This window comes from Pseudophryne corroboree, chromosome 10, assembly GCF_028390025.1.
Source record: "Pseudophryne corroboree isolate aPseCor3 chromosome 10, aPseCor3.hap2, whole genome shotgun sequence".
NCBI classification, from domain to species: Eukaryota; Metazoa; Chordata; class Amphibia; order Anura; family Myobatrachidae; genus Pseudophryne; species Pseudophryne corroboree.
In genome coordinates, this window is record NC_086453.1 from 65,516,403 (window position 1) to 65,543,300 (window position 26,898).

A 26,898-nucleotide genomic window follows, 5' to 3' on the forward strand; every position below is an offset into this window, starting at 1 on the left:
ACCCCATAGCCGCACCTCTGGCATCGATGGCAGTGAAACAGCAGCCCTCTGCCGTCAATGGCTTAACCATCGAACTACGGTGGCAAACCATAGATGGTTAATGGCTGCCCTATCCAGCTGCCTAAGAGTCTAGTAGCCTTATTCTGACATCCAACAAATAGCTGTTAACTGCTAATCCTATCAGACATAGGGGTCTATTCAATCCATGTCGGATTTTCTCCAACAGAAAGGATCCGACATTTCAGTATTCTGTCAGATTTGGCCGTTCTCAACATTGTCAATCTGACTTTTTTAAAAGTCGGATTGAGAATGTCAAAAACGGGGCTAAAAGCTGTCGGATTTGGCCGCAAATCTGACAAAAAACGTGATCCGTGGATAATCTGCTGATCCACGCGTTTTCCGACAAGTTGGAATTGCCAACCTGTCGGAAAAATGGCAGCCCAATTGACTAGGTAAAATCACTATTCGACCTAAAAAAAATCGGAAGCTGCCGTCTTTCCGACAACACGGCAGCTCCGACTAGAACTGAATACACCTCATAAGCAACATAAGATGTACTGTCTCCTAGAATAGTAATAAATATGCCTGTATGTGTGAGTCAGGTAGGTAGACATACATAAATAAAGGGGGAGGGGGTCGTGCATTTGTCCATACATTTCCTCCTAGAATGATGACCTGTCCCTTTGCGTAGCTTGCAACAGTAGGTAGAATACTATTTATAATTTTCAGCTTTCTCACTGAACAGCATACATTTTTAGATCCGGAAAAGAGCATTATCAGACTGCAATAAATAGACAATTAGTCATTGTGCTGTAAGCTGGCTCAATGTCATCGCCCCAGATAGCCTAACCCGAGCAAAATATGGCATTTGAAACACTATAAATACATAAAGTGATATAAGTCCTGAAGAACAAGTCACCTCGAACCTCCCAACATTGTTTCATGCAAAAGGGTTGTGGCCATGGCATGTTGGGGAGCTGCCACACCCTATGAGGGCGCATCCAGCTTGCTTAATTGTTGGGCCAACCCAACCCATCCTGTAATTACACCTTTGATCTTCTGCAGACACCAGATACTTCATGGTGGTGCGGACATCCTGTACCTCCCAACTTTCCATGAGTCAGGACAATTGTGACGACCACTCGTGTTGTCCAGTTTGAGGCAACCTTCCCACAATCAGGACAGTTGAGAGGTGTAATAATTTCAGTATAAGTAGGTATAATCATTTCGGGTTCAGCTGACTAAATGTTGTCGCTCAAAATCTGAAATTTAAGTAGAAATGTTAGCACCCGAGGAAAGAATAAAATGTGACACCCCCCTAAGCTCTCAGTCACCCCCCTAAGCTCTCAGTTGTAACCGAATGATCCTAAAGTATTAATTTTCTTTTCGCCTTCTTCAGACATGGGGCAAATGTAATAAAATAACACCTAAATACCTTGGCCTGCACATTTACACCGACCCCTTTTTTGTTAGTTTTGGTTCTAATTTGTTGTCAGGTTTTGGTTTTGCCAAAACTGCCCTGAATGGTTTTGCTTTTGGGTCTGTATTTTTTTTTACAAATTGATAAAAACAGCTAAAATCACATAATTTAGGCCTTTTGTTTGTTTCTACAGTATTTTTAACCTCAATAACATTCATTTCCACTCATTTCCAGTCAATGTTGACCACCTCACAGCTCACAATATTGTTTTCATACAGTTTAGGCCAAAAGGTTGCACCGAGGTAGTTGGCCGACTAAGCTAAGCTACAGCAGTGGGTGGCACAAACAGGTAGCAGTGCAACTTCAAACATGGCACATCTAGGAAACAGAGTGGCACTGCAGTGGCAGACAAGGTGACAGTTTAATAAACTATACGACCCCATCGAAAGTAACCACAAATGTTTTCCTTAATCAAGAACTAGATCAGAAGGAAGGAATGATTTGTAAGTTAATTTATTTCTTTGATTCTGAAAATGTTAATCAAGGGGGGCATTGGGGAGGGTACTGAACATTACATTTTTTATCATGACTGATCGTGATCCATATTGACTCAGTGCTTATAGTTATGTGAACGAAGTGGGGTACAGCACACACATGTTGTACCAGATAACAAGTATAGTATAATAATATTTATGGATATATATTTTTTTAATTACCACTCACACTGCAGGCTCACAGTGCTTATATTTACGCAAACGCAGTGGGGTACAGCCTGTGGAGTCACAGTGCTTATATTTAATTATTTGAACGAAGTGGGGTACAGCACACACATGTTGTACCAGATAACAAGTATAATATAATGTAATATAATAGTATTTATTTACTTGGATATTTTTTTTAAATTACCACTCACACTGCAGGCTCACAGTGCTTATATTTACGTGAATGCAGTGGGGTACAGCCTGTGGAGTCACAATGCTTATATTTACATGAATGCAGTGGGGGTACAGCCTGGGGAGTCACAGTGCTTATATTTAATTATGTGAACACAGTGGGTTACAGCCTGTGGAGTCACAGTGCTTATATTTACATGAATGCAGTGGGGGTACAGCCTGGGGAGTCACAGTGCTTAGATTTAATTATGTGAACACAGTGGGTTACAGCCTGTGGAGTCACAGTGCTTCTATTTACGTGAATGCAGTGGGGTACAGCCTGTGGAGTCACAGTGCTTATATTTAATTATGTGAACGCAGTGGGGTACAGCCTGTGGAGTCACAGTGCTTATATTTACGTGAATGCAGTGGAGTACAGCCTGTGGAGTTATAGTGCTTATATTTAGTTATGTGAACGCTGTGGGGTATGGTACCTACACCACACACCAGGTGTACAAAAAATATATGTAAGCTTGGCTCTGGGCTGCACTGAAGGCAGTGACAAAAACAGTTTAAAACACCAGTGTGCTGTGCACCAAGGGCTAATTCTGCTCTATATGGCGCTCTGGCCTGCAGTGTGCAGTTGCACCAAGGGTAAATGCTGAAGCCCAATGTGACACTTAGGGTTACACAGCAGCACCAGTGTTACACTCTTAGACAATAGACTTCCAAATTCCTGCACTTTCAAAAATAATGAATAATGACTTGCTAACTGTCTGTACAGTATATCTATCTTGCTCAATATTACACTAAGGGGACTGGAGTGAGTACTCGGATAGGTCAGCTCAGCAGCATTGTAGTGGATGGACAGACAGATCAACTCAGCCTGGGGTGGAGTCAACACAGATGTCAGGGGCACACAGCTCTCTCCGCCTGAGTCATTACTACAGACACTTATATCAACTGAATCCAAAACCCGCAAGATCCGTCACCGGGATGAGGACGTTTCACCTCATTTTTAATCCGAGCCTGGCAAACCCAAGCTGGGCCTCGAATTCCCTCGAATCCCTGGAGGACAGGTGGGCTCGGTTTTCGGAATGCCAAGCCTGCTCATCTCTAGTGAAAAGACATTATGGGTGGCGATGGGGTCCAACCAAGTCTTCTGCATTCAAGGTGCAGAACCTGACCCAACAGTCCATTTATTGGGGGAGTGGGACTTGTAGGGCTCTCAGGGGTATGTTGGCCATGAGCAATTGCACCATATGCCATGCCTACAGAATTAATGTATATATAAGAAAAAATAATTCCTTGGTGATTGTCCAATCTTTTAGCAAAGATTTATTTGGCTGAGTTGTGACATTGGATGAAATACCATATAAGCTTATCATATCGGTTAATATGTATTATAAGTACAAATATACAGGGAACAAATAACTTACAGAATAGAGTCTGCCCATGCAAGGACATGTAACAGTCAGAACATATGCAGAAAAGTATAGCAGTATCTAGATATGGTGTATTTTCCCAATAAGGCGTAGAGCAGTAATGTGGGGTCATGGAATCTGTCGTTGGAGTCCCTATTCTGGATCCAGGAACCTGGGCATCTTGACACTTGAGATATCAGCTACAAAATAGTATCAATGGATTACATGTTCAAAGACTTATGCTAAGTGGTGACCACCGGGACCACACTTTTACCTCAAATGAGTGCCATGGATCCATGGAATGAGTTTTGTTAGTTTAGTATTGGATAAAGCAGATATAATACAGCCCTAATTATAATTTGTCCGCCATCTTTCCTGATCTATAATAATTCATGTTGCGTTGCATAACTCTGATTTATGGGAGTTATCTAACAATTCTTGCTTGCCAGGACAAGTGGATGTCCCAGCTAAACACTTTCCTATTGAGAAGTTTACTACTAATAGCTTGATGCATCTGCAAAAGACGTCATTTCCTGATTTCACAGTCACAAAAAGTAAAGCTAATTATCACTAGGGCTTCATGAATAGGAGATTGTAGCTAACGCCATCTGAATATGGCATTAGCTACCTGGGATGTATTGGGTAATTTTGCTTTTCCCGTAGAGATATATAGGTACAACGGTAATAGATGTTTAGTCTTTGAAAGTCGGAGATTTCAGAGATTCATCCGACCTTAGGGATTTAGGGGCTAATTCAGGTCGGATCGCAAATCGCAATCCGGGTGGAAACTTTTGTGGGGGTGCCGCGGGCGCATGCGCAGCACGCTCTACTCTACATGCTTCCGCATTTTCTGCGGGGGGCCACAGAAAATGCGGTCGCCTTTGCCTGTCAATCAGGGAGGGGGCGGCAACGCTCCGTTTTCAGGGAGGAAACGGAGCGTTGCAGGTGCGGGGCAACCCGAACAGTGGGCTGTGCGGCGTGATCGGGGTCGTGGCGGCTGCGTGACATCACACGCAGCTGCCGCGACAGGTAAGATGGCACTGGGACTCCTGTGGCCGCAGCTAAGCTGCGCCGGCAGGAGTCAACCTTAGTTTCTGCTGACAAGCAGTAATGGCGAGGCAATCGCAATTTCTGCTTGTAGCAGGGGGAGAGGCGCCGGTCAGCATGCTGGGCGGCCCCCAGCATGCGTGCAAAAGGATAGTAAATTCTGCTGATTAGCAGAATTTGCTATCCTTACTGAATTGGCCCCTTAATAAATAGCCCAATCTTAAAATTACCTTTAATCTTGTGAAAGTGCAATTAGGGTTAGGGTTTGATCAACATGCCTCATAACCTATTACTTAACCACAGCAACATCTCAGAGTGAAAATGCGTTCTATTTAAAGCAGGAGATTTATTTTTATTTAGGGTCAGAGATTCTTCATATGTAAAGAACACCTTTAATTCATTTCCACAATGCAGGATCTGAATATCTACACAACTTGACAACAGGGTCAGACTGGGCATGAAGGGCCCACCGGGGGAATTCAGTGATAAGGGCCCCTTTTATGGGTGTGGCCAGTCGCCACAGAGGTTTGCCTAACCATTAGAGAGTGCATTGTCTGGGCACCTAGATAAATATATACAGTAAATACTGCTTTCCCCGGCACTTAGTTGTTGCTTAGAAGTGTGCTTTCCATCTACTCCTACAAAAAAACTTGTAGGATAGACCTTATAAATGTCAAAAATCAGATTCTGAAGGGCCGATGCAGCGCGACAAATAAATGGTGTATTTTTGCTTTTCTCTCGAGATCCACCCATCATAGCACCTGGTTTGCTGCAAGTCATCATCAGCGTTTACACGCACTAGTCCTGTACTAGATGCAAAATATACGCCTCCTAACTTGCTTTATGTGCCTGGGCTGCTTGGGCCTCATTTTTGTGAACATGCCATTACTTAGTTCTGCCTATATGAGAGGACTTTTCTCACACCTCAGATCAGGCACTCTTGGTTATATGAAAGCGTGCGTCCTCACATTTGCGTGCGCTCATTTTTTGAGCATGTGCAGTACAAAGTCACTCAAGATAAACTATGCATATGGGTGTACATTCAACATCGCTTCAGTCCCTTCGGTACAGTAGTAAAGGTGGAATTCTATAGTCAAAGTCATGTAGGGCTTGCAGTTAGAGTTGGCGGATGTTGGCAAATTATTTATCCAGAAGCTTCTAGATAGATCCAGAATTTGACCTTTGATACAGGAATGTGTTGGCGCTCATTGGTTTTCACAGTTGCTGGCTTCTGCTTGATTCTGAGTTTTGAACAACCAATTGCAGGAGATCTGTGACGGTGTATATCATTTTGGGCAACCGGCACATTTCAGAATGTTAAACAAGGTTTCTTTATCCCGGTACACCTGGGAGGACCAGACTCAGAAACACTGTACAGTGTGGGAAATGGTCTGTACATCCAGTTAGCCAGCAAGATGTCCCACAATTCTGACCACAGGGTGGGGAAAAGCAGAAGATCCAGAGGTTCCAAGTTCAGTTTTCCCGCTACGTTCTTAAATAAAAATAAGAAGTCTTCAGTACAAGTGTAGTGCAGTGCTTTCTGGGCAGTGTTAGGAAATGTGTCTTACTGTGGCATATATTAAGCTGATAAATAAAACTAATAATCCAAAGTCCCTGGTTATACTCGTGGCGCTACTGATGGGGACTGCAGGGGTGCTGGTTTGCTGGGTGAAGTTGTTGCAGTAGCTTCCAGCACAGCATTGGATCTCCGATATGTTGGGCACTTGCAGTGATGGGTATGTGGAAGAACAGAAAGCCACCGTACTGCAGCCTTTAAACAAAGTCCGTCGATTCTGATCTACAAAAAAACATAAGACATCGTTACACAAAGCTTAAATTCATTTAATCCATTGTTAGATATTAATTGGCAGGCTTTCATTATATGGGAGTGTAGGATGAGGACTTCAATCAGGCAAAGAAGCAGTGTGTATATCTGTGGGATTGCACCCTAGCAACATCTGGTGGATTAGGTCATACTGCCAACCTTCTCGGCACATTGGAGGCAGTGGTAGCATGATGGAGTAATTGTGGTCCCACCCTCCTCTACAAAGATTACCATCATTGTGATGTGTGGGGCATAGCTACAATTATGCAACTCAGTGCGAATTGCGTCAGTAGCCGGCCAGACCACTTTATTCGAGAAGTGGGCAGTGCCGGTTGGATACAGGCAGACTTGAATAGTCTTTCAGGCAGCCGGGAGTGCAGCCTGAGATTCGGGAGCCTCCCAGCCTTTTCAGGAGAGTAGGCAAGTATGAGTTAGGTGTATTGTATGCTTTCTACAACTGCGACCGGACCCAGGGTGTGGAGTCCTTTTCTGAGCAGCACATGCGGCAAGTGAATGTGCTCATAAGAGGCCCCCTTTCAACTGTAGTTAGAGCAAAGCAAGAAGCCCAGGAGGCTACAGCACCATCACGGTTGTTGCTTCCTCTCCTGACTGCTACCTCTCAGGTGGCTGCATTGGATTTAAAGCACGCGCTGCCTGGACTCCACCTCGCTGCTCACGAGCTCGGCTTCCCCCCACGATGGTGAGTATTTGTGTGGGCTGGGGTGGGCGGGTCTTCAACCTGATCTCGGGATTCCCGGGATTGACCTGTTTTCAATCCAGATATCCGGGATTGAAAAAAGGTCCAGGATTGGCCTCCCTAGTGCTGACTAATAGTAAAATCTTCAGAGCAATTGTTCAATATTACTATCAAGGAAATCCTGTATACAGCATGCTTAACAAATGTAAAGTCAGTTATTACCAAATGCCTCCATACATCGGATGAGGATGCCTTTACACTTCACTGGCACTAAGTTGGCATCAGCGCACTCGTTGTTCCCAGTGTCATAACATCCATAACATGTGTCTCCATTGTGGTTATTACGTATGGGAACTGTGGGAGAGAAATATATGATAAGAACCTGTGCATATTTAGGACTATAAAAGGTAAAAGGACCACTAAACCCCAAAACGTACACTTTCATATGTGAACGAGGTAAATGCATTGTTCAGGGTTACCATTACATTCCACCGCGACACTGGTAAATATTACTACAGGCAGCTTCCTCCCATAGTTACATTAGAATGTCCTAATTGCATCACCCTCTGTTCACAAAGCTGAGAATGCAGTCTTTCCAGCTACTGTGATACAGCTGTCCCGTTCCCTATGAGTATCAATCAACCCACCTACAATTGGTATTCTACAAATCTTTCAGTAACTCTGGGCAAAGCTCGGTATTTTCTAATAATAGTAAAAGAGGGTGGGATAATCCCAGGGCCCTTCTACACTTCCTTATGTTGAATATTGAAGAGGACAGCCATACTTATGACAAATTAGCAAGATGGACTATCACTTTGTGGAGAAGTGCTTAGTTTGTTGGGTCCCTGCAAAATAGAACATCATGGATTTTGGACTATTCATCAGGGTTCAGGCACAAAGTGGATATGTTCCCCAATTTACACATCATTCTCACCAGCGTCAACTCAAGAACATCACCCAGTGTAACAATGGAAGACTCATTGTCACAGAGGGAGATTTATCAAAACTTGGAGAGAGATAAAGTACTCTTAACTGTCATTTTAGACTGCAGACTTCTACTGTAGACTTCAGCTTGGAGTGGAAAACGGTAGTCCAAGTTGTGATTCAGCTTGAGAAAGGTCACTTTACTGCCCAAAACGTTGCTGTGTATTTCAAATGCTGTAAATAAACACTTTGGTGTGCAGTTTTCCTTAGCTAAAGGTCCATGCACACTAGACAAAGTCACTCTATGAGCGACGTCCAGTGTTTCCCCTCCTGGGCCAAGTGGTCGGCAGCCACCCCTACACACTGAGCAATGTGACCGTTCAAACCGCTTAGTGACGTAAACCGCTTAGTGACGTCACGCAGCAGCCGGCCAAGCATGCAGCTCCTGGATGATGGTCCAGATAGAGCATGCATGTACTGCAGACAGTGACGATTTTTTCCGACCCGCGGGGCGGCGCATCGATCGTTAGCTGGCGGCAGGGCCGGATTAAGGTCTGTGTGGGCCCCTGGGCAACAAATTTGTGGGGCCCCCATACACTGTCCTCACAACTGCAAAAAAAAACAATCGGAGTAGGAGTACAGCATTTACCCGTCTCCTCTCCGTCCTCCTCGGCAGCTGAGCTGTTCCTTTACTGCTGCGGCCGCCGAGGAGCTTCACTGACAGCAGTGTGAAGTCTCGCGAGATAATGTAAAATCTCGCGAGACTTCACGCTGCAGTGAGTGAAGCTCCTCGGCGGCCGCAGCTGTAATGGAACGTCTCAGCTGCCGAGGAGAACGGAGAGGAGACAGGTAAATGCTGTACGCCTACTCCAATGTTTTTTTTGCAGTTGTGAGGACAGTGTGTGGGGGCCCTGGGACGACCGCCCCTACCGCATCGCCGTTAATCCGGCTCTGGCTGGCGGCCTACACACTTGTTGATAGAATGAGCGACGTCGCTCAGGAAGGGGGAAAATGAGCGACGTTGCTCATTTTCTTGGCAAGTGTGTATGGGCCTTTACACTGAATCTACTATGTCCTGGCACCTTTAATAAAACATTGGACACGAGTGCCCATTTTCCTCTATACATCTTCTCTCTCTATATAAAAACAATTACATTTTCAAATATTTTTAAAACATAAATGAAACTTTCAAAGAATAACTGTAATGGAAACAAGAAAACAAATATTACAACTGTATAAGAACCACAATGAAATAGTTTTCCTCAAGCAATGGTGAATCAAATTTATCACTCACAGTAACCCTTTGTTGTGTGAAACAAAAAAAGGTTCCTATTGCCTTCTCAAACGCCAATCACTGGTACTTGGGCTGTTTGTCCTACAATAATTTGGGTTCTGTATGTGAGATGCTGTCAAGATGCCAGCTTTCGGCAACCCGGCGGTTGGAATGCTGACACTGGCATCCCGAAACGACTCCTGCTCGGAAGGCCGACACCGGCATCCCAACACGGATAGCAATGGCGGCACTGGGATGCCGAACGCTGGAATCTTGATTGAGCCGCCACCGCAATTTTCCAATGGTAAGCCGCTAGGGGGGATGAGGGGGATTTTAGGTTTAGGCTGCCGAGGGAGTGTTAGGCTGTGGTGTGGGGAGGTTAGGCTGTGGGCAGGGGGTTAGGGTTAGGTAACGCTGGGGAAGGTTAGGGATAGGCTGTGGGGTAGGGAGAGTCAGGCTTTGGGGAGGGTGGGTAAGGGTTAGTCATCACTGGGGAAGGTCAGGGTTAGGCTGTGGGAAGGGGGGGGTTAGGGTCAGGCTGTGGGAAAGGTGGGTTAGTGGGGGGGGGGGCTGGGGATCAGGGTTAGGGTCACTTTTTTTAGATGGCTGACGGGATTTTAAACTCTGGAATTCCGCTGTGGTTATTTCAACAGCCGGCAACCCAGAGGATATCGTATGCATTCCATATATGTTGCTCTCACCCATTTTAGTTTCTTAAATACATTTGAGATAATGTGTTACTGCAGCATTAGCTGTGTTAGAGGTATTATTTAATTATTACACTTAAACGTTACAGGCTGCTTTAAAAAAAAGTCCACGGGGTTCATTTATACTACAGATGTGCGCTACGCTAACCCCCAGGTTTTGGATCTGGATTAAACTTCATGTTTTATAAAACCACCCTCAAGTGTCTCAGTTCGGATTTGGATTTCGGTTCAGTTTAAAATCAATAATCATTGCTAAAAGTAAAAAATTGATAAAACAGCTAAAATCGTGTATTTTTTGCAAATCCCCAACCGCTAGAAGATCCAAGCCAGGACTCTGTTCGAATTGGATCGCTTTGGGAGATCCGGATTGGGTTTAAACCCCATTTTCACCGCAGGCTGGACCCAAGTTAGTGGTAGGTTTGCACTCTTCCCACGCTAGGAGATGACATCATCTGCAAACACCAATGATCAATCCCTTTATGGGGTTTTAATGAGACCTGGGTCACCCCATTCACCCTGTAGCCTGACCTGGTAGCTATCCCGGTCGTAACTGGACACCGGTTATTTTTCAGGGACTCTTTTCCACTGAGCCACACCCCAGGTAGGCCTGGCAATAACCTGAATTATTGGATCAGTGGAAAAGGGGTATTACTAAGGCGTTCGTATTTATGCACAAAATTTAAAAGGACAAGGGGCCTAATTCAGAGTTGATTGTAGCAGCAAATTTGTTAGCAGTTGGGAAAAACCATGTGCACTGCAGGTGGGGCAGATGTAACAATGTGCAGAGAGAGTTAGAGTTGGGTGTGGTGTGTTCAAACTGAAATCTAAATTGCAGTGTAAATATAAAGCAGCCAGTATTTACCCTGCACAGAAACAATGGCCTTTAGAACCTAAAGGCCCGTATTCACGGGCAGATCTAGGGAGAGTTGTGTGCTGAGCGTGCAGGGGGAGCGGGGGGTGGGGGGGAATCGCTCATTTCACCCAGCGGGTGAAGTGAGCGACCTGCTAGACTGGCCTGCATGCAGGCCAATCTAGCACTAGCGATAGCGATGCGCTGGGCTGCGCGTCGCTGTGGGGGGTACACACGGAGAGATACCCCCTTTAACACTTAGTAACTTAGTAACTTATTTATTAACATTATTTTTGCTAAAATAATGTGAAAAGGGGTGTTGACACCCTTTTCGCTCCAAACCCTTTATTCACTTTTTTTTTTTTAGTAAGCCACATCGCATTCCCTATACTTATAATGGGAAATGCGATCTGACTAGAGTTACTTTAAAAAAAAAAGTGAAAAAAATACCACAGTGTGCCCTGTGATAATCTTGGCAGCTCAGGCTGGCGAGATCACAGGGCAGCACTGCGATCTGCACCCTTTTGCCCAGCTTTCTCTGCCCCTGGGAGAGAAAGCTGAGCGGGACCCGACTCCAGCAGTGATCAGCTCTGTATGTCTGATGGACTCACAAGCTGATCAGAGTGTAAAAAAAAAAAAAATCATACTCACCTGTCCAGGGAGCTGATTTCCGCTGCTCCGGTGAGCGCTGCCGGGCGCCGGGACCCCCATGTGCTGCAATGTGACCCCGGCGCAGTAAAGTGACGCTGCAAAACGTTTTGCAGGGCACTTTACAGCATCGGGATTCATTGCAGCGCACAGCATCTGGTGCCCGACAGCCCAGCAGAAGCAGCGCGGACTGGCTCCCTGGACTGGTAAGTATATTGTTCTGCTGGGGGGAGGGTCTGCGGCACACAGGGGTAGTTGCGATGGGGTGGTCGACCGGGCTGCGGCGGTAGCGGCGATGTCGGCGGGAGTGGCGCATGTGCACCAGGACATTGGGGTATTTTTTTACGAAAAATACCCCGATGATGCTGCGGAGTGTCATCACAGGGACAGAGCTTGACCGCAAGCTCTGTCCCTGCACGCGATAATTGATACATCCCTGCGATGTAATCAATTAACGCAGTGCGAGTTTGGACGATTTTATCACCTGTCATTCGTATCCTGGATGCGGATGGTGATAAGAGACCCCTAAATCCCTAGGGGCCTTTTGGAATAACTTGCGATATGCAGGCATAGGCACAATTTTGGCAACCTGTATTTTTAAAGAGGCAGTCATTTAAAATGCAAATGAGGTAAGAGACAATGGGGCAGATGTATTAACCTGGAGAAGGCATAAGGAAGTGATAAACCAGTGATATGTGCAAGGTGATAAAGGCATCAGCCAATCAGATCCTAACTGTTAATTTACATATTGGTGCTGATTGGCTGGTGCGTGTATCACCTTGCACATATCACTGGTTTATCACTTCCTTATGCCTTCTCCAGGTTAATACATCTGCCCCAATAAACCTAAGTGTAATACTTCATCTTGTTCTGAAACACCTGTCAAACAAATCCTTGTGATGGGTTATTGCAAGACTTCCTGCTGCACTCACTCGTCAGCGGAGCACTGTTGCAGAGATTATTGCCATTGCAGCAAGACATATACGTGTAGCGCTGGCGGGACCCTGTGTCGTAGGCAAACAAATTTGTACATGCTATGTTGCCAAGGGTTGCAGATCCACAACCTTTAGTATAGGACAATGGACGAGCCGTTCCTGCAAGATAAAGGCACGTTTGTTATACACTGAGATCAATTATATGGAAACATGTTTTGGTCCTGGAAATGAATATAATAAATCAGTTCACATTGTCCTTCTTTTGTTTTGGCCATGCTGGAGAGCTCTATCTAGAACAGGCGTATTTAACGTGCTGTCCTGTAGCTGTTGCGGAACTATATTACCCAGCATGCCCTGCCACAGTTTTAGCATATCCTAATAGCAAATCTATGGCAGGGCATGGTGGGAAGTGTAGTTCCACAGCAGCTGCTGGGCTGCATGCTGAATACCCCTGAGCTAGTACAGAGAGTTCAAAAAGTCCCTCCGCAGTGAGCGCTATATCTGGCTGCAGATATTCTCTTCATGGGAGGCCGGAGAGGGACAACACTTTCAACACTTGATGTAGTTAAGTCTGTAACAAATAAATATCTTCTATTTCGTGTATAAGGAGTGTTTGAAAACTATTATGTTGCCATATTCCTTAGCACACATTCTCTGTGGGGAAACTTGCTTAGCACGCAGTCAATGCAGAGGGACTTTGTGAACTCCTCACCAAGCTTTATTTATGCATGCGGAAACTACTGCGTGTAGACTAGAAACGGACCATTACAGATATCACCTCCGGGGGGTCATTCCGAGTTGTTCGCTCGTTATTTTTTTTCGCTACGGAGCGATTAGTCGCAAACTGCGCATGCGCAATGCTCGCAGTGCGCCTGCGCCAAGTAAATTAGCACAAAAGTTAGGTATTTTACTCACGGCGTAACAACGTTTTTTCCATCGTTCTGCTGATCGTAGTGTGATTGACAGGAAGTGGGTATTTCTGGGCGGAAACTGGCCGTTTTATGGGAGTGTGCAGAAAAACGCAGGCGTTTCCGGGGAAAACGCGGGAGTGGCTGGAGAAACGGGGGAGTGTCTGGCCGAACGCTGGGTGTGTTTGTGACGTCAAACCAGGAACGAAACTGACTGAACTGATCGCAATGTAGGAGTAAGTCTGGAGCTACTCAGAAACTGCTAAGAAATTTCTATTCGGAATTCTGCTAATCTTTCGTTCGCAATTCTGCTAAGCTAAGATACACTCCCAGAGGGCGGCGGCCTAGCGTGTGTAATGCTGCTAAAATCTGCTAGCGAGCGATCAACTCGGAATGAGGGCCCCTGTGCTCTGCACAGGCCCAACGTGATAGCCAGCCCACAGAGTATCTATACAGGGTACGAGACCATCCGTTTTTAAAGTATTGTGTTTTATTGTGCGTCCAAGAGTAAATACTTTTATGCACTGTGGAGCACTATATATATTATAAGGTTCAAATGATACAAACACAGATGATGGATAAATCGGTAAAATATTCTATGAAAAACATCACTAAGGGTAGACCGAATCTCAGCAAGGCAGAAAACATGGCTTTGAAACAGTTAAAAGAAAATCCAACCATCACTATACGCCCAGTAGATAAGGGTGGGGCGGTGGTGCTGTGGATCACATGTCCTCTTGATGATTGGTGGAGCAAGCCACGTGTCTGAAACACGTGGTTGCGTTCCACAGATTGTGTCTTAACATTTCCGCTTCCGCCAGCGTGCGGGTCACCAGCGGCTGCTGGCGGCAGCGGGATTAGATATGTTGGATAAAACATTATCTAATAGAGGGGATGGATAAGGCGGCGTAAGTATAGGGTAGCATGAAAGGGTCTTTTATGTATCATATATCTGCATGTTATTAGTGTGTGATGTCATGTGTGGGAAGTTCCGGGTTTTCTATGTTACACTGTGATTATCATTATGGCTATATATGGGTGAACTGTGTTTGTATCATTTGAACCTTGACAAAGGTCCAGTAAGGACCGAAACGTCGGTGTGATGATTATGTCTATGCCACATTAAACCCTGACTGATCATATGATTCGACTGGTGAGTGCACTCTATCCAAGGATTTCTATATACTCATGGAGGAAAGACTATGCCTTTTGCTCAGTGAATTTTGAGTGACACCCCAGCAAGTTTGTTTGATATGGAGAGTGCAGACAACCCTTGCTACATATATATATATATATATATATATATGGAGAAAAATATATATACAGCGCCACTTGTGGGATAGATTCCAATATTCCGTTAAAATATTTTATAAAAAGAGAAAAACTGTAAAAACATTTAAAAAACACACATAACCTTTTTTAAGGTGTCTGCCACCCCCTAAAGATGCAATGCTGGTGAAGCAATGCTAAAAATTGTGGAAGAAGTGGGAGATAGGGGTACCGGCGACTTGTGTTGTTTGAAAATGTATATTAAAAGATCCTAAAATTTATCAGCCAAAAAATATATATATAAAAATATTCAAATTTATTAAGATATAAAACTTAATAGATAAAAGTACAAATTTTCAAAAAAAGTATAAAAATATATATGAATAAATATAAGGTAGGAGATAAGACTTAGCTTAAAAATAGGCAGGGGGTCAGTGCAGGGAGCCCAACGCGTTTCGTCACATATGACTTCTTCAAAGAAGTCATATGTGACGAAACGCGTTGGGCTCCCTGCACTGACCCCCTGCCTATTTTTAAGCTAAGTCTTATCTCCTACCTTATATTTATTCATATATATTTTTATACTTTTTTTGAAAATTTGTACTTTTATCTATTAAGTTTTATATCTTAATAAATTTGAATATTTTTATATATATATTTTTTGGCTGATAAATTTTAGGATCTTTTAATATACATTTTCAAACAACACAAGTCGCCGGTACCCCTATCTCCCACTTCTCCCATATATATATATATATATATATATATATATATACATATACATATATATATATATATATATATATATATATATATATATATATATATATATACACATACACATACAGGGATCGTATAGACCAGAGTAAAATCCAAGATAAGTTTTATCCTCACCACGGGCAGTTTACAGGCAATTGCAGGATTCACAGGACGGGTTAGTTCTTTACAGCCAAACAATATTCACAGAGTCTTCAAATACACCAAACACAATTCTTCAGTTTACCCTAAGGTCCAGTACCCCTAACAGAAACCATCCCCTGGCCTATCACCTGGGCAGCTTGTCCACCATCAGGAGCCATGTTCTATGTGTCTGAAGCCCTTTTGCCAGCAACTGATAGGTGCCTGCAATCAGAAGCTTCTCAACACTGGCCTCAAGAAATACCCGACCTGGATTTTCACCAGCCACAACTTTGCAGTGGTATAGTCCGATTTATGCTGTCTCTAATATATATATATATACACTTATATATATATATACATATATATATATACATATACACACACACACACATATACACACAGGTATATATATATATATATATATATATATACACACATATACACACACACACACACACAGGTATATATATATATATATATATATATATATATATATGGATCTTGTTTCCACTATTGTATGGCTTAGTGACCTAGAAAGAAAGGGAGGTCTGTATGACCTCAATGTGACATCAGGGAGAGGAGCAATAAAGGAAAACATCGGAAGACACCCACTGGAGTGAAGCAAGCGGGCAAACGCTAGTATATATGTGTAATTGCTATAGTAAGCATTTATGGTAAGAGAGAAGGTCACAAAAGTGATACCCTAACAAAATATCACTTAGGGGTAAATTTACTAAAGGTTCTAAAAATGGAAAGTGGTGATGTTGGCCCATTGCAACCAATCAGTCTTATCATTTTCTAGGATGCAATAGAGAAATGATAGACAGAATCTGATTAGTTGCGATGGGAGACATCACCACTTTCCATGTTTAGAACCTTTTGCAGATTTACCCCTGAGTCTCTGCATTACCCCAGAGTGATGAAAGATGATACAGGCTTGTATATTGATACCAGTAACAAACCAGGGAATACAACATGTCAGGAATCAATCAGTGAAGATGGAATAACATACATGCAATGAAATAAATGGTAAAAGAACATTTTTACCATTAATGAAATCCTGAGTGATCACATCCACGCAGTTGTTACTGACTTCATCACAGAACATTGGCTGCAGATTGGACGCGGTCGTGCAGGTCTGATTGGGATTCTGACATCTGTTACAAACCAAGCGGTTTGAAAACACTGAATTAGCTGGTGGAAAAGAAACACAAGTTGTAATGGGATGACCTGGGCTGAAATAAGGTGGTGTGGTTATCATTAGTGGCAGTGGACTCCAAAAAGGTGTCGTCTCTCATAGCCACATATTGTGGCAGTAAGACTGTGGCACACCAGGGCTTTAAGTTGTCCGGGAGGGGTGGTGGAACTCATTTCCCTTGCAACCTTTCACCCCACCCTCTCCCTTTAGGTGGAAACAGGGCCAGTGTTAGGGTGTTTGGCGTTCCCCTGCAAACTATAAATTTGTGCATTACCTCCCATACTTTATAAACAGACAATGGTCTCACAAGGAAGGGTGTGGTCACACAACAGTACCCCCAATTCAAATGACACCACACAGTAGAACAACCTTATTCCCATTACACTGGACGTATTGCCCCTTATTCATATTACAACACGTAGTAGTGTTCCTTATTCACATTATGACACAGCAGTGCCCCTTATTCACATTACATCACTCAGTAGTGCCCTCTATTCACATTATGCTACACAGTGGTGCCGTTTATACACATTATGGAATTACTGTGCAAGCCCGTAGAGCAGTACAATTACAGGTGGTGAAACTCAATTCCACCTCGTTTACCCCCACTTTATCCCCTGTGGCACACTATATCTTTACCATATAGCCAGGACAGGGGGAGCATCATGTCTTCTGGTAATGGATCAGAAGATCCCTTTCTGGCGAGGATCCCACCATAGTGTAAGGCAGGATAATACATAGCCCCACTTGGTGACACTTTTCAGGGCAAATAGATCCTGACAAAGTATTCACAGATTTAATGTGTATTTACTAAATCAGTGCACAGTCATTTGTTGTTGTACTGTATTTCTGTTGCACTGAATAGTTTTCTAACACTGCTGAAAGGCATATGTGACTAATTTCTGGTCCCCCCTGCAGAGTGCCTACTGAGTTAGTGACTGTCTGACTGTGCCTGGTCTATCTCCCTGTGGGGCAAATTTATTAAGCCTGGTGAAGTGATAAAGTGGAAGGTGGTAACGCACCAGCCAGTCAGCTCCTAACTTCCATGTTACAGACTGGAGGGTAGATGTATTAAACCTGGAGAAGTAATAAAGCAGTGATAAGTGGAAGGTGATAACGCACCAGCCAATCAGCTCCTGTCAATTTACATATTGGAGCTGATTAGCTGGTGCATTATTACCTTCCACTTCTCACTACTTAATCACTTCTCCAGGCTTAATACATCTGCTCCAAGGTTTGAAAAATGACAGGAGCTGATTGGCTGGTGTGTTCTCACCTTCACTTTATCACTTCACCAGGCTTAATAAACCCACAGTATGAACTGACCTGTTTCTGACACTGTTCTTTATGGATTTCCTTCTCTGGGCCAATAGCCTCCAGCTTTACCTGCTGGAGTTCCAATATAACTAGTGGGATACCAAGGGGCCCATTTATCACAGCAATAAAAAAAAAATCACTTGCCACTGTAAATTGTCCAGTGACTTAGAATATTGAGCCGGAGCAGTCGATTCTACTAATGTAAATTGTATTATTAAGCACCAATGGTCATCACTGATCTACAAGGTAACTGACCCTCTTAAAGAGTAACAGTGGCGTCACATGGGGGGTGCGGCCCGCACCCGAGTGTCAACCTTGGAGGGGGTGACACCAACATGCCAGCTCCTCTGCACTGACAGGAGGCGGGTGCTACAGTGTGATAGTCTCCTACAGCATCCGGCTCCTGTCATAGATGAGGAGCCGACAGAGCAGGAAGACTCGGGATGCCAGCGAGGCCACGACTCTCTATATACAGCCACACCCTTTTCTCTGCAGCTATGACCCCTTTTCACGGTGGGAGTGCGCCTCAGACGCGCGGGGAGATCAAGGGTGCGCACCAGGTGTCACCACACCCGGTGATACCTCTGGGTAATTTTACTTAGAGTCCATTTTGATTTTCTGGCGAATTCCAGTTGATTTTGAAAATCGGATATTTACTAAAGGCAAAACTGACTGAAAATCAACTGAAAACAGACTTTAGACTACAACAGAACATTAACTAGGCCATCAGTACTTTTCATGGACTTCTATACAAATAAAAGTAGAGATGACGGATGATATGCCAATGTTTTTGTAATTGAGCGAATATCGGTATAATGCACATCCATAGGATTCTCACTGCGCTTGCGGCAAAGTCCAATAGCAATGCCGCTCGCAGTCCTTACCTTCACAGAGTGACTGATAGTCAGGCATCATTTGTGGGTGGGAGTGGTGCCAAAACGTAGGCATGATGCGAACGTGTTTGGTGTGTGTCGCTGGCTGCGCCTCAAGCTGCGTTGCTCCAGAGTCTCTATTCAGGCTGCCATGCTGCATGGCCGTTGATTTACTTGAGCTGACGGTTATCGAAGGATCTGCGAGTTGCGCTGGGACTTTGCGATAACTCCGGTGGGCCTCATTGTACTATTCAGGGCTGCTGGGTTTTTGCATAGTTTTGCACATCTTCTGCAAGCGCGCACAATCGCAGCTGTGATTGACATTGCGTCGGTCAATTATAAAATGGCTCTGGGGGCACTGCTTGTGATGACGCAGGAACCGTACTGCACATGTGCAGAATGGGTCCTGCGCAGATGTCCCACCATCGAAGTTGTATACAAACCAGAATTAGAGGAATCACAGCAGCTTCTTGCTTGTGATATGATTTGACCAATAGAAAATCATCAGTAAGTGGTCGATTTTCTTAGTCGATTTATATACCTATTTGCAATTGATTTTGAATGGAACTGAAGGACTTTAGACTTTAAACAGCAACCAACATCAAAAGTGACTTTTAGTAAATATGGAGTATTGTCCCTGAAATACCCCTTGACCGATTTTAAATCGATCAAAATTTAACTTTAGTAGATTTACCCCACAATGCAAAATTCCAGTGCAGAGTCTGTAACCAGACCCCTCGATGAGGGAGTGGGCTCACAAGGAGGGTTAGGCTGTGGTTGGGGTCATAGTTAGGCTGCAGTTAGGGTAAGGCTGTAGTTGGGGTTATAGTTAGGCTGCAGTTGGGGTTATAGTTAGGCTGCAGTTGGGTTTAGGGTTAGGCTGTGGTTAACCGTTATAGGCCCTCATTCCGAGTTGTTCGCTCGCTAGCCGCTTTTCGCAGCATTGCACACGCTATGCGGCCGCCCTCTGGGAGTGTATCTTAGCTTAGCAGAATTGCGAACGAAGTATTCGCAATATTGCGAAAAGATTTTTTTGTGCAGTTTCTGAGTAGCTCGAGACTTACTCTTCCAGTGCGATCAGTTCAGTCAGTTTCGTTCCTGGTTTGACGTCACAAACACACCCAGCGTTCGCTCAGACACTCCCCCGTTTCTCCAGCCACTCCCGCGTTTTTTCCAGAAACGGCAGCGTTTTTTTACACACACACATAAAACGGCCAGTTTCCGCCCAGAAACACCCACTTCCTGTCAATCACACTCCGATCACCAGAACGAAGAAAAAACCTTGTAATGCCGTGAGTAAAATACCAAACTTCTTAGCAAATTTACTTGGCGCAGCCGCAGTGCGAACATTGCGCATGCGCAGTTTGCGGAAAATCGCTGCGATGCGAAGAAAATTAACGAGCGAACAACGCGGAATGATGGCCATAGTTAGGCTGCAGTTAGGGTTAGGCTGTGGTTGGGGTCATAGGCTGCAGTTAGGGTTAGGCTGTAGTTGAGGTTATAGTTAGGCTGCAGTTAGAGTTGGGTAGCATTAGGATTATGGCTTATATAGCGTAAAACGCTGTCAACATGTCGACTGTTGACATGCCATGTCGACTGTTGACATGCACAATGTCAATATACAGTAATAACCATATTGACATTATGACTATGCCAAAATGTCATAGGTCGACATAACGTCTATGTCGACATTATGAAAGTTGGCATAACTTACCCCCTCATATTTATGCACATATTCTTTTGAAGTGCAGTTGTATGCAGCGTGACAGGATAACTCTGCGGGCACGGGTGTGGATCATTAGATCGACAGTGTCTAGGTCGACAATGTTTAGGTCGACCACTATAGGTCGACAGTCAATAGGTCGACAGGGTTGGAAGGTCGACAGGGTTTCTGGGTCGACATGTGCTAGGTCGACAGGTCAAAAGGTCAACATGAGGTTTTTTGTTTTTGGTGTCGTTTTCTTCGTAGAGTGACCGGGAACCCCAATTAGTGCACCGTGTCCCCTCGCATGGCTCGCTTTGCTCGCCATGCTACGGGCAAGGTGCTTCGCTCCACTACCGCTTCGCTCGGCACAGATTACCGTTCCAATCGTAGTCCACGTGGATCGTTAAGTATGAAAAAGTTCAAAAAAAGAAAAAAAAAAGGTCAAAAACTCATGTCGACCTTTTGACCTGTCGACCTAGCACATGTCGACGAGAAACCCTGTCGACATTCCAACCCTGTCGACCTAGCGACTGTAGACCTATTGTGGTCGACCTAAACATTGTCGACCTAGACAGTGTCGATCTTCAGACCGGATCCCGCGGGCACCTGGGTACTTACTGGAGTATCGGTTGAGGTTGCAGTAGTTTGTCTCACAGCATGTTGAACTCATATAAATTGAATGGTTTCCTGTATTAATGACTGAGGTCTGGTTGCAAATGTCGGTTCTGGAACAGCCTTTCATCACAGTATTGCTACCATCTGGGGATAAAGATGACAAAGAATGGTGGCAAAAATTAGATGGTTGGAAAGAACCTCTCATATCATATAGTTAACATTCTTTTTACCTTTCCGGGAGGTCCAGCTTAGAGGTGCAGTTGGTGTAGTATGGTGAAACGTGTCATCACAGCCCTGCCTACTACTGCACAGTGCTGCAATTCACAGCATTGCCGTGCCACAATGACACGATTCTCCACAATTGAATCATCAAACCCCCAAGACTGCCAACTTCACTGAAGAAGCGGGTACTGTATGGAACGTTGTTCTGCTCTACTGGGATCCCAGGAGAACTTGCTGCCCAAAATTTGGGAGTGTCCTGGACATTCCAATAGAGTAGGCAACTATAAATTACAAAAATAGGGTACATATTCACTACAAAAAATTAGCTTCCAAGTTTGGAATTTTGGTTAATTACAAATTATCTGGAGCACTGAGAACACGGAGAACATGGAGAGTCCTGATTTTATAACGGAGTACCCCAAACCATTGCATAGCTACAGTATACAGAACCCTATAAAGGAATGCACCCACAAGCTACCTAGGAATAACGAGTATTGGGGGTCATTCAGAGTTGTTCGCTCGCTAGCAACTTTTTGCAGTGCTGCGATCAGATAGTCACCGCCCATGGGGGAGTGTGTTTTCGCTTTGCAAGTGTTCGAACGCTTGTGCAGCCGACGGCACAAAAAAGTTTTTTGTAGTTTCTGAGTAGGTCTGGATTTACTCAGCTGCTGCGATCACTTCAACCTGCCCGGTCCCGGAACGGACGTCAGACACCCGCCCTGCAAACGCTTGGACACGCCTGTGTTTTCCCAAACACTCCCAGAAAACGGTCAGTTGACACCCACAAACGCCCTCTTCCTGTCTAATCACCTTGCGATCGGCTGTTCGAATGGATTCTTCGTTAAATCCATTGCCCAGCACAGATCCTCTTTGTACCCGTATGACACGCCTGCGCAATGCGGTGCATACGCAGTTTTACAGATATTTAACCTGATCGCAGCGCTGCAAAAACTTGCTAGCGAGCGATCAACTCGGAATGACCCCCATTGTGGGAACACTGGTGTAACATAGCTGACACATGCCCATTATATTATTTGGTGACATAATGTATATACTGGTTTATAAGAAAGAAATCATATATTGTACAGTACCATATGGTGTCCAGACTTTAGGCTGACAGCTCCTAGGTCGACATGAGTTTTCACATTTTTTTCATTCTTTGAACTTTTTCATACTTTACGATCCACGTGGACTACGATTGGGAATAGTAACCTGCACCGAGCGCGGCGGTAGCGGAGTGAGGCACCTTGCCCGAAGCATGGCGAGCGAAGGGAGTCATGCGAGGGGATACAGTACACTAATTGGGGTTCCCGGTCATTACGGGTGGTGTAATGGTTAGCATTACTGCCTCACAGCACTGAGGTCATGGGTTCAATTCCCACCATGGCCCTAACTGTGTGGAGTTTGTATATTCTCCCCGTACTTGCGTGGGTTTCCTCCGGGTACTCCGGTTTCCTCCCACAATCCAAAAATATACTGGCAGGTTAATTGGTTCCCAACAAAATTAACCCTATAGTGAATGTGTGTGCGTGTACATGTGATAGGGAATATAGATTGTAAGCTCCACTGGGGCAGGGACTGATGTGAATGGCCAATTCTCTGTAAAGTGCTGCGGAATATGTGTGCGCTATATAAATAACTGGTAATAAATAATAAATAAATTTTACGAATAAAATGACACCATTTTTTTTTTAAAGACTCATGTTGACCTTTTTCCAATTCGACCTTGCCCATGTCGACCTAATGGCCGCGTCGACCTATTCCAGGTGTCGACCTAGTCACTGTTGAGCAATAGTGGTCAGCCTAATGACTGTTGACCTAGCTACTGTATACACAATGATCCACACCCCATTATATGTGGCAGTAATTTTAAATACACCTATGCTATATGACATTTGATTAGCCAAAATATCCTGCAGCCTGCGTAATTATTCTGCAAAAATATGCTGTCCACGCCTGGAATGTGCTTTCATGGGGAGCTGCATGATAATTTACAACCAATAGAACCAGTCTAGTCAACTTCGGTACCAAAATGTCACGTGTGACGGAGCAGGTCTCTATGCTGTATGTCAGGTATAATCTATGGCTTACATCCCTCCTAGCACATTCAGGCAAGGCCGTCATTACCTCCTGCCTCGTACAATACCGCTACGCCATGTATTTCAATGATGACTTCACCATTCTGCAGCACTATGCACTATCCTGTATGTCTGCATCACAAAGGACAAACATTATTTCTTAGAAAATGGAGTATATATATATATATATATATATATATCTCTCTCTCCACAGGTGGTCCGGCTCTCCGTGTTCAAATGTTGCCGGCCCGGGTGCCCCCACACCTCTTGCAATAGAAATAGTCTCCACGTGCGGCACTCCTGGGCACAAAGTATTCGACTCTTATATAGGCATATAGGGTAACGTTTCAGTGCCCCCTTCTTTTATTATATCGGCACTTTCATCAGATACAAATATATATATATATACACATCCAAAAATAGAGGAGCACTCACCAGTCTTCAAAAGCAAGTTTTCTTTATTTTCAGTAGATCATATGAAACAGGGGTGTATCGACGTTTCGGTCCCCAATTTGGTAGAGATGAGCGGATTCGGTTTTACTCGGTTCTCAAAATGGCATCTTATTGGCTCACGGATGTCACGTGTTTTGGATAGCCAATAAGATGCCGTTTTGAGAACCGAGTAAAACCGAGTAAAACCGAATCCGCTCATCACTACAATTTGGACCTTTGTCAAGAACATCTAGTATTGTGAATAGCCCCCATTTATACCCAAATGTGGCCCTCCCACCAATCATCCAATTGGAGGGATCCCAAATTTTATACATTAAAATACAGACCTCATACAACAAATACAAACATGACTTACTAACATATAACAGTAAATGTGCAAATTTCTTACTTTAAAACCATATATCCATTGTGAACCGCCGTATTGACTGTTATAATCACTTCAGAAGCGGCGTGCGTTCCACTGCGTCCCGCACTTCCGGTCTGTGGAACGCACGCCCCGGTCACGTGACCGAAAGTATGTACTCCAACTGGTGAAGATAGATTTAGGGTGTTACACAGATCTCCGTACTTCCTGTCTCTGGAACACAAGTTCCAGTGTCATATCAGGAAGTGATAGATATATGTAAACAGTGTGAGTTACCACCGTTACCATAGCGATCAGTGGTCTAATTATAAAAGAAACTATAGGAGTATCCATATATAGGCGAGTATCACTGTTGATATATGTATCTCAAACAAGACCATATTTGGCTAATGTTACAAGGACTCTGGTATATTTTAATTGCATTCTAATATTGTAAAAATAAGATTTTACTTACCGATAAATCTATTTCTCGTAGTCCGTAGTGGATGCTGGGGACTCCGTCAGGACCATGGGGAATAGCGGCTCCGCAGGAGACAGGGCACAAAAGTAAAAGCTTTAGGATCAGGTGGTGTGCACTGGCTCCTCCCCCTATGACCCTCCTCCAAGCCTCAGTTAGGATACTGTGCCCGGACGAGCGTACACAATAAGGAAGGATTTTGAATCCCGGGTAAGACTCATACCAGCCACACCAATCACACTGTACAACCTGTGATCTGAACCCAGTTAACAGCATGATAACAGCGGAGCCTCTGAAAAGATGGCTCACAACAATAATAACCCGATTTTTGTAACAATAACTATGTACAAGTATTGCAGACAATCCGCACTTGGGATGGGCGCCCAGCATCCACTACGGACTACGAGAAATAGATTTATCGGTAAGTAAAATCTTATTTTCTCTGACGTCCTAGTGGATGCTGGGGACTCCGTCAGGACCATGGGGATTATACCAAAGCTCCCAAACGGGCGGGAGAGTGCGGATGACTCTGCAGCACCGAATGAGAGAACTCCAGGTCCTCTTTAGCCAGGGTATCAAATTTGTAGAATTTTACAAACGTGTTCTCCCCTGACCACGTAGCTGCTCGGCAGAGTTGTAATGCCGAGACCCCTCGGGCAGCCGCCCAGGATGAGCCCACCTTCCTTGTGGAATGGGCCTTGACAGATTTAGGCTGTGGCAGGCCTGCCACAGAATGTGCAAGTTGAAATGTGCTACAAATCCAACGAGCAATCGTCTGCTTAGAAGCAAGAGCACCCAGTTTGTTGGGTGCATACAGGATAACAGCGAGTCAGTTTTCCTGACTCCAGCCGTCCTGGAAACCTATATTTTCATGGCCCTGACAACATCTAGCAACTTGGAGTCCTCCAAGTCCCTAGTAGCCGCAGGTACCACAATAAGCTGGTTCAGGTGAAACGCTGACACCACCTTAGGAAGAAACTGGGGACGAGTCCGCAGCTCTGCCCTGTCCGAATGGACAATCAGATATGGCTTTTGTGAGACAAAGCCGCCAATTCTGACACTCGCCTGGCCGAGGCCAGGGCCAACAGCATGGTCACTTTTCATGTGAGATATTTCAAATCCACAGATTTGAGCGGTTTAAAATGTGATTTGAGGAATCCCAGAACTACGTTGAGATCCCACAGTGCCACTGGAGGCACAAAAAGGGGGTTGTATATGCAATACTCCCTTGACAAACTTCTGGACTTCAGGAACTGAAGCCAATTCTTTCTGGAAGAAAATTGACAGGGCCGAAATTTGAACCTTAATGGACCCCAATTTGAGGCCCATAGACACTCCTGTTTGCAGGAAATGCAGGAATCGACCGAGTTGAAATTTCTTCGTGGGGCCTTCCTGGCCTCACACCACGCAACATATTTTCGCCACATGTGGTGATAATGTTTTGCGGTCACCTCCTTCCTGGCTTTGACCAGGGTAGGAATGACCTCTTCCGGAATGCCTTTTTCCCTTAGGATCTGGCGTTCCACCGCCATGCCGTCAAACGCAGCCGCGGTAAGTCTTGGAACAGACCTGGTACTTGCTGAAGCAAGTCCCTTCTTAGCGGCAGAGGCCATGAGTCCTCTGTGAGCATTTCTTGAAGTTCCGGGTGCCACGTCCTTCTTGGCCAATCCGGAGCCACGAGTATAGTTCTTACTCCTCTACGTCTTATAATTCTCAGTACCTTGGTTATGAGAAGCAGAGGAGGGAACACATACACCGACTGGTACACCCACGGTGTTACCAGAACGTCCACAGATATTGCTTGAGGGTCTCTTGACCTGGCGCAATACCTGTCCAGTTTTTTGTTCAGGCGGGACGCCATCATGTCCACCTTTGGTCTTTCCCAACGGTTCACAATCATGTGGAATACTTCCCGATG

At 44.6% G+C, this 26,898-nt stretch overlaps 1 protein-coding gene across 1 annotated transcript in view; it reads right to left on the reverse strand.

Moving 5' to 3' along the window:
• Positions 1-3,604: 3,604 nt before the first annotated feature.
• The window catches only part of LOC134966030 (urokinase plasminogen activator surface receptor-like), a 97,894-nt gene continuing 74,600 nt past the window's right edge, over positions 3,605-26,898 (reverse strand). Inside the window, exons 3-7 of the mRNA XM_063942485.1 lie at positions 21,410-21,550; positions 16,747-16,893; positions 12,620-12,781; positions 7,508-7,639; positions 3,605-6,561 (exon numbers count right to left, since the gene is read on the reverse strand). Of these exons, the coding sequence (XP_063798555.1) occupies positions 6,314-6,561; positions 7,508-7,639; positions 12,620-12,781; positions 16,747-16,893; positions 21,410-21,550 (830 nt within the window). The 3' untranslated portion in view covers positions 3,605-6,313. The remainder of the gene's footprint in view (positions 6,562-7,507; positions 7,640-12,619; positions 12,782-16,746; positions 16,894-21,409; positions 21,551-26,898) is intronic.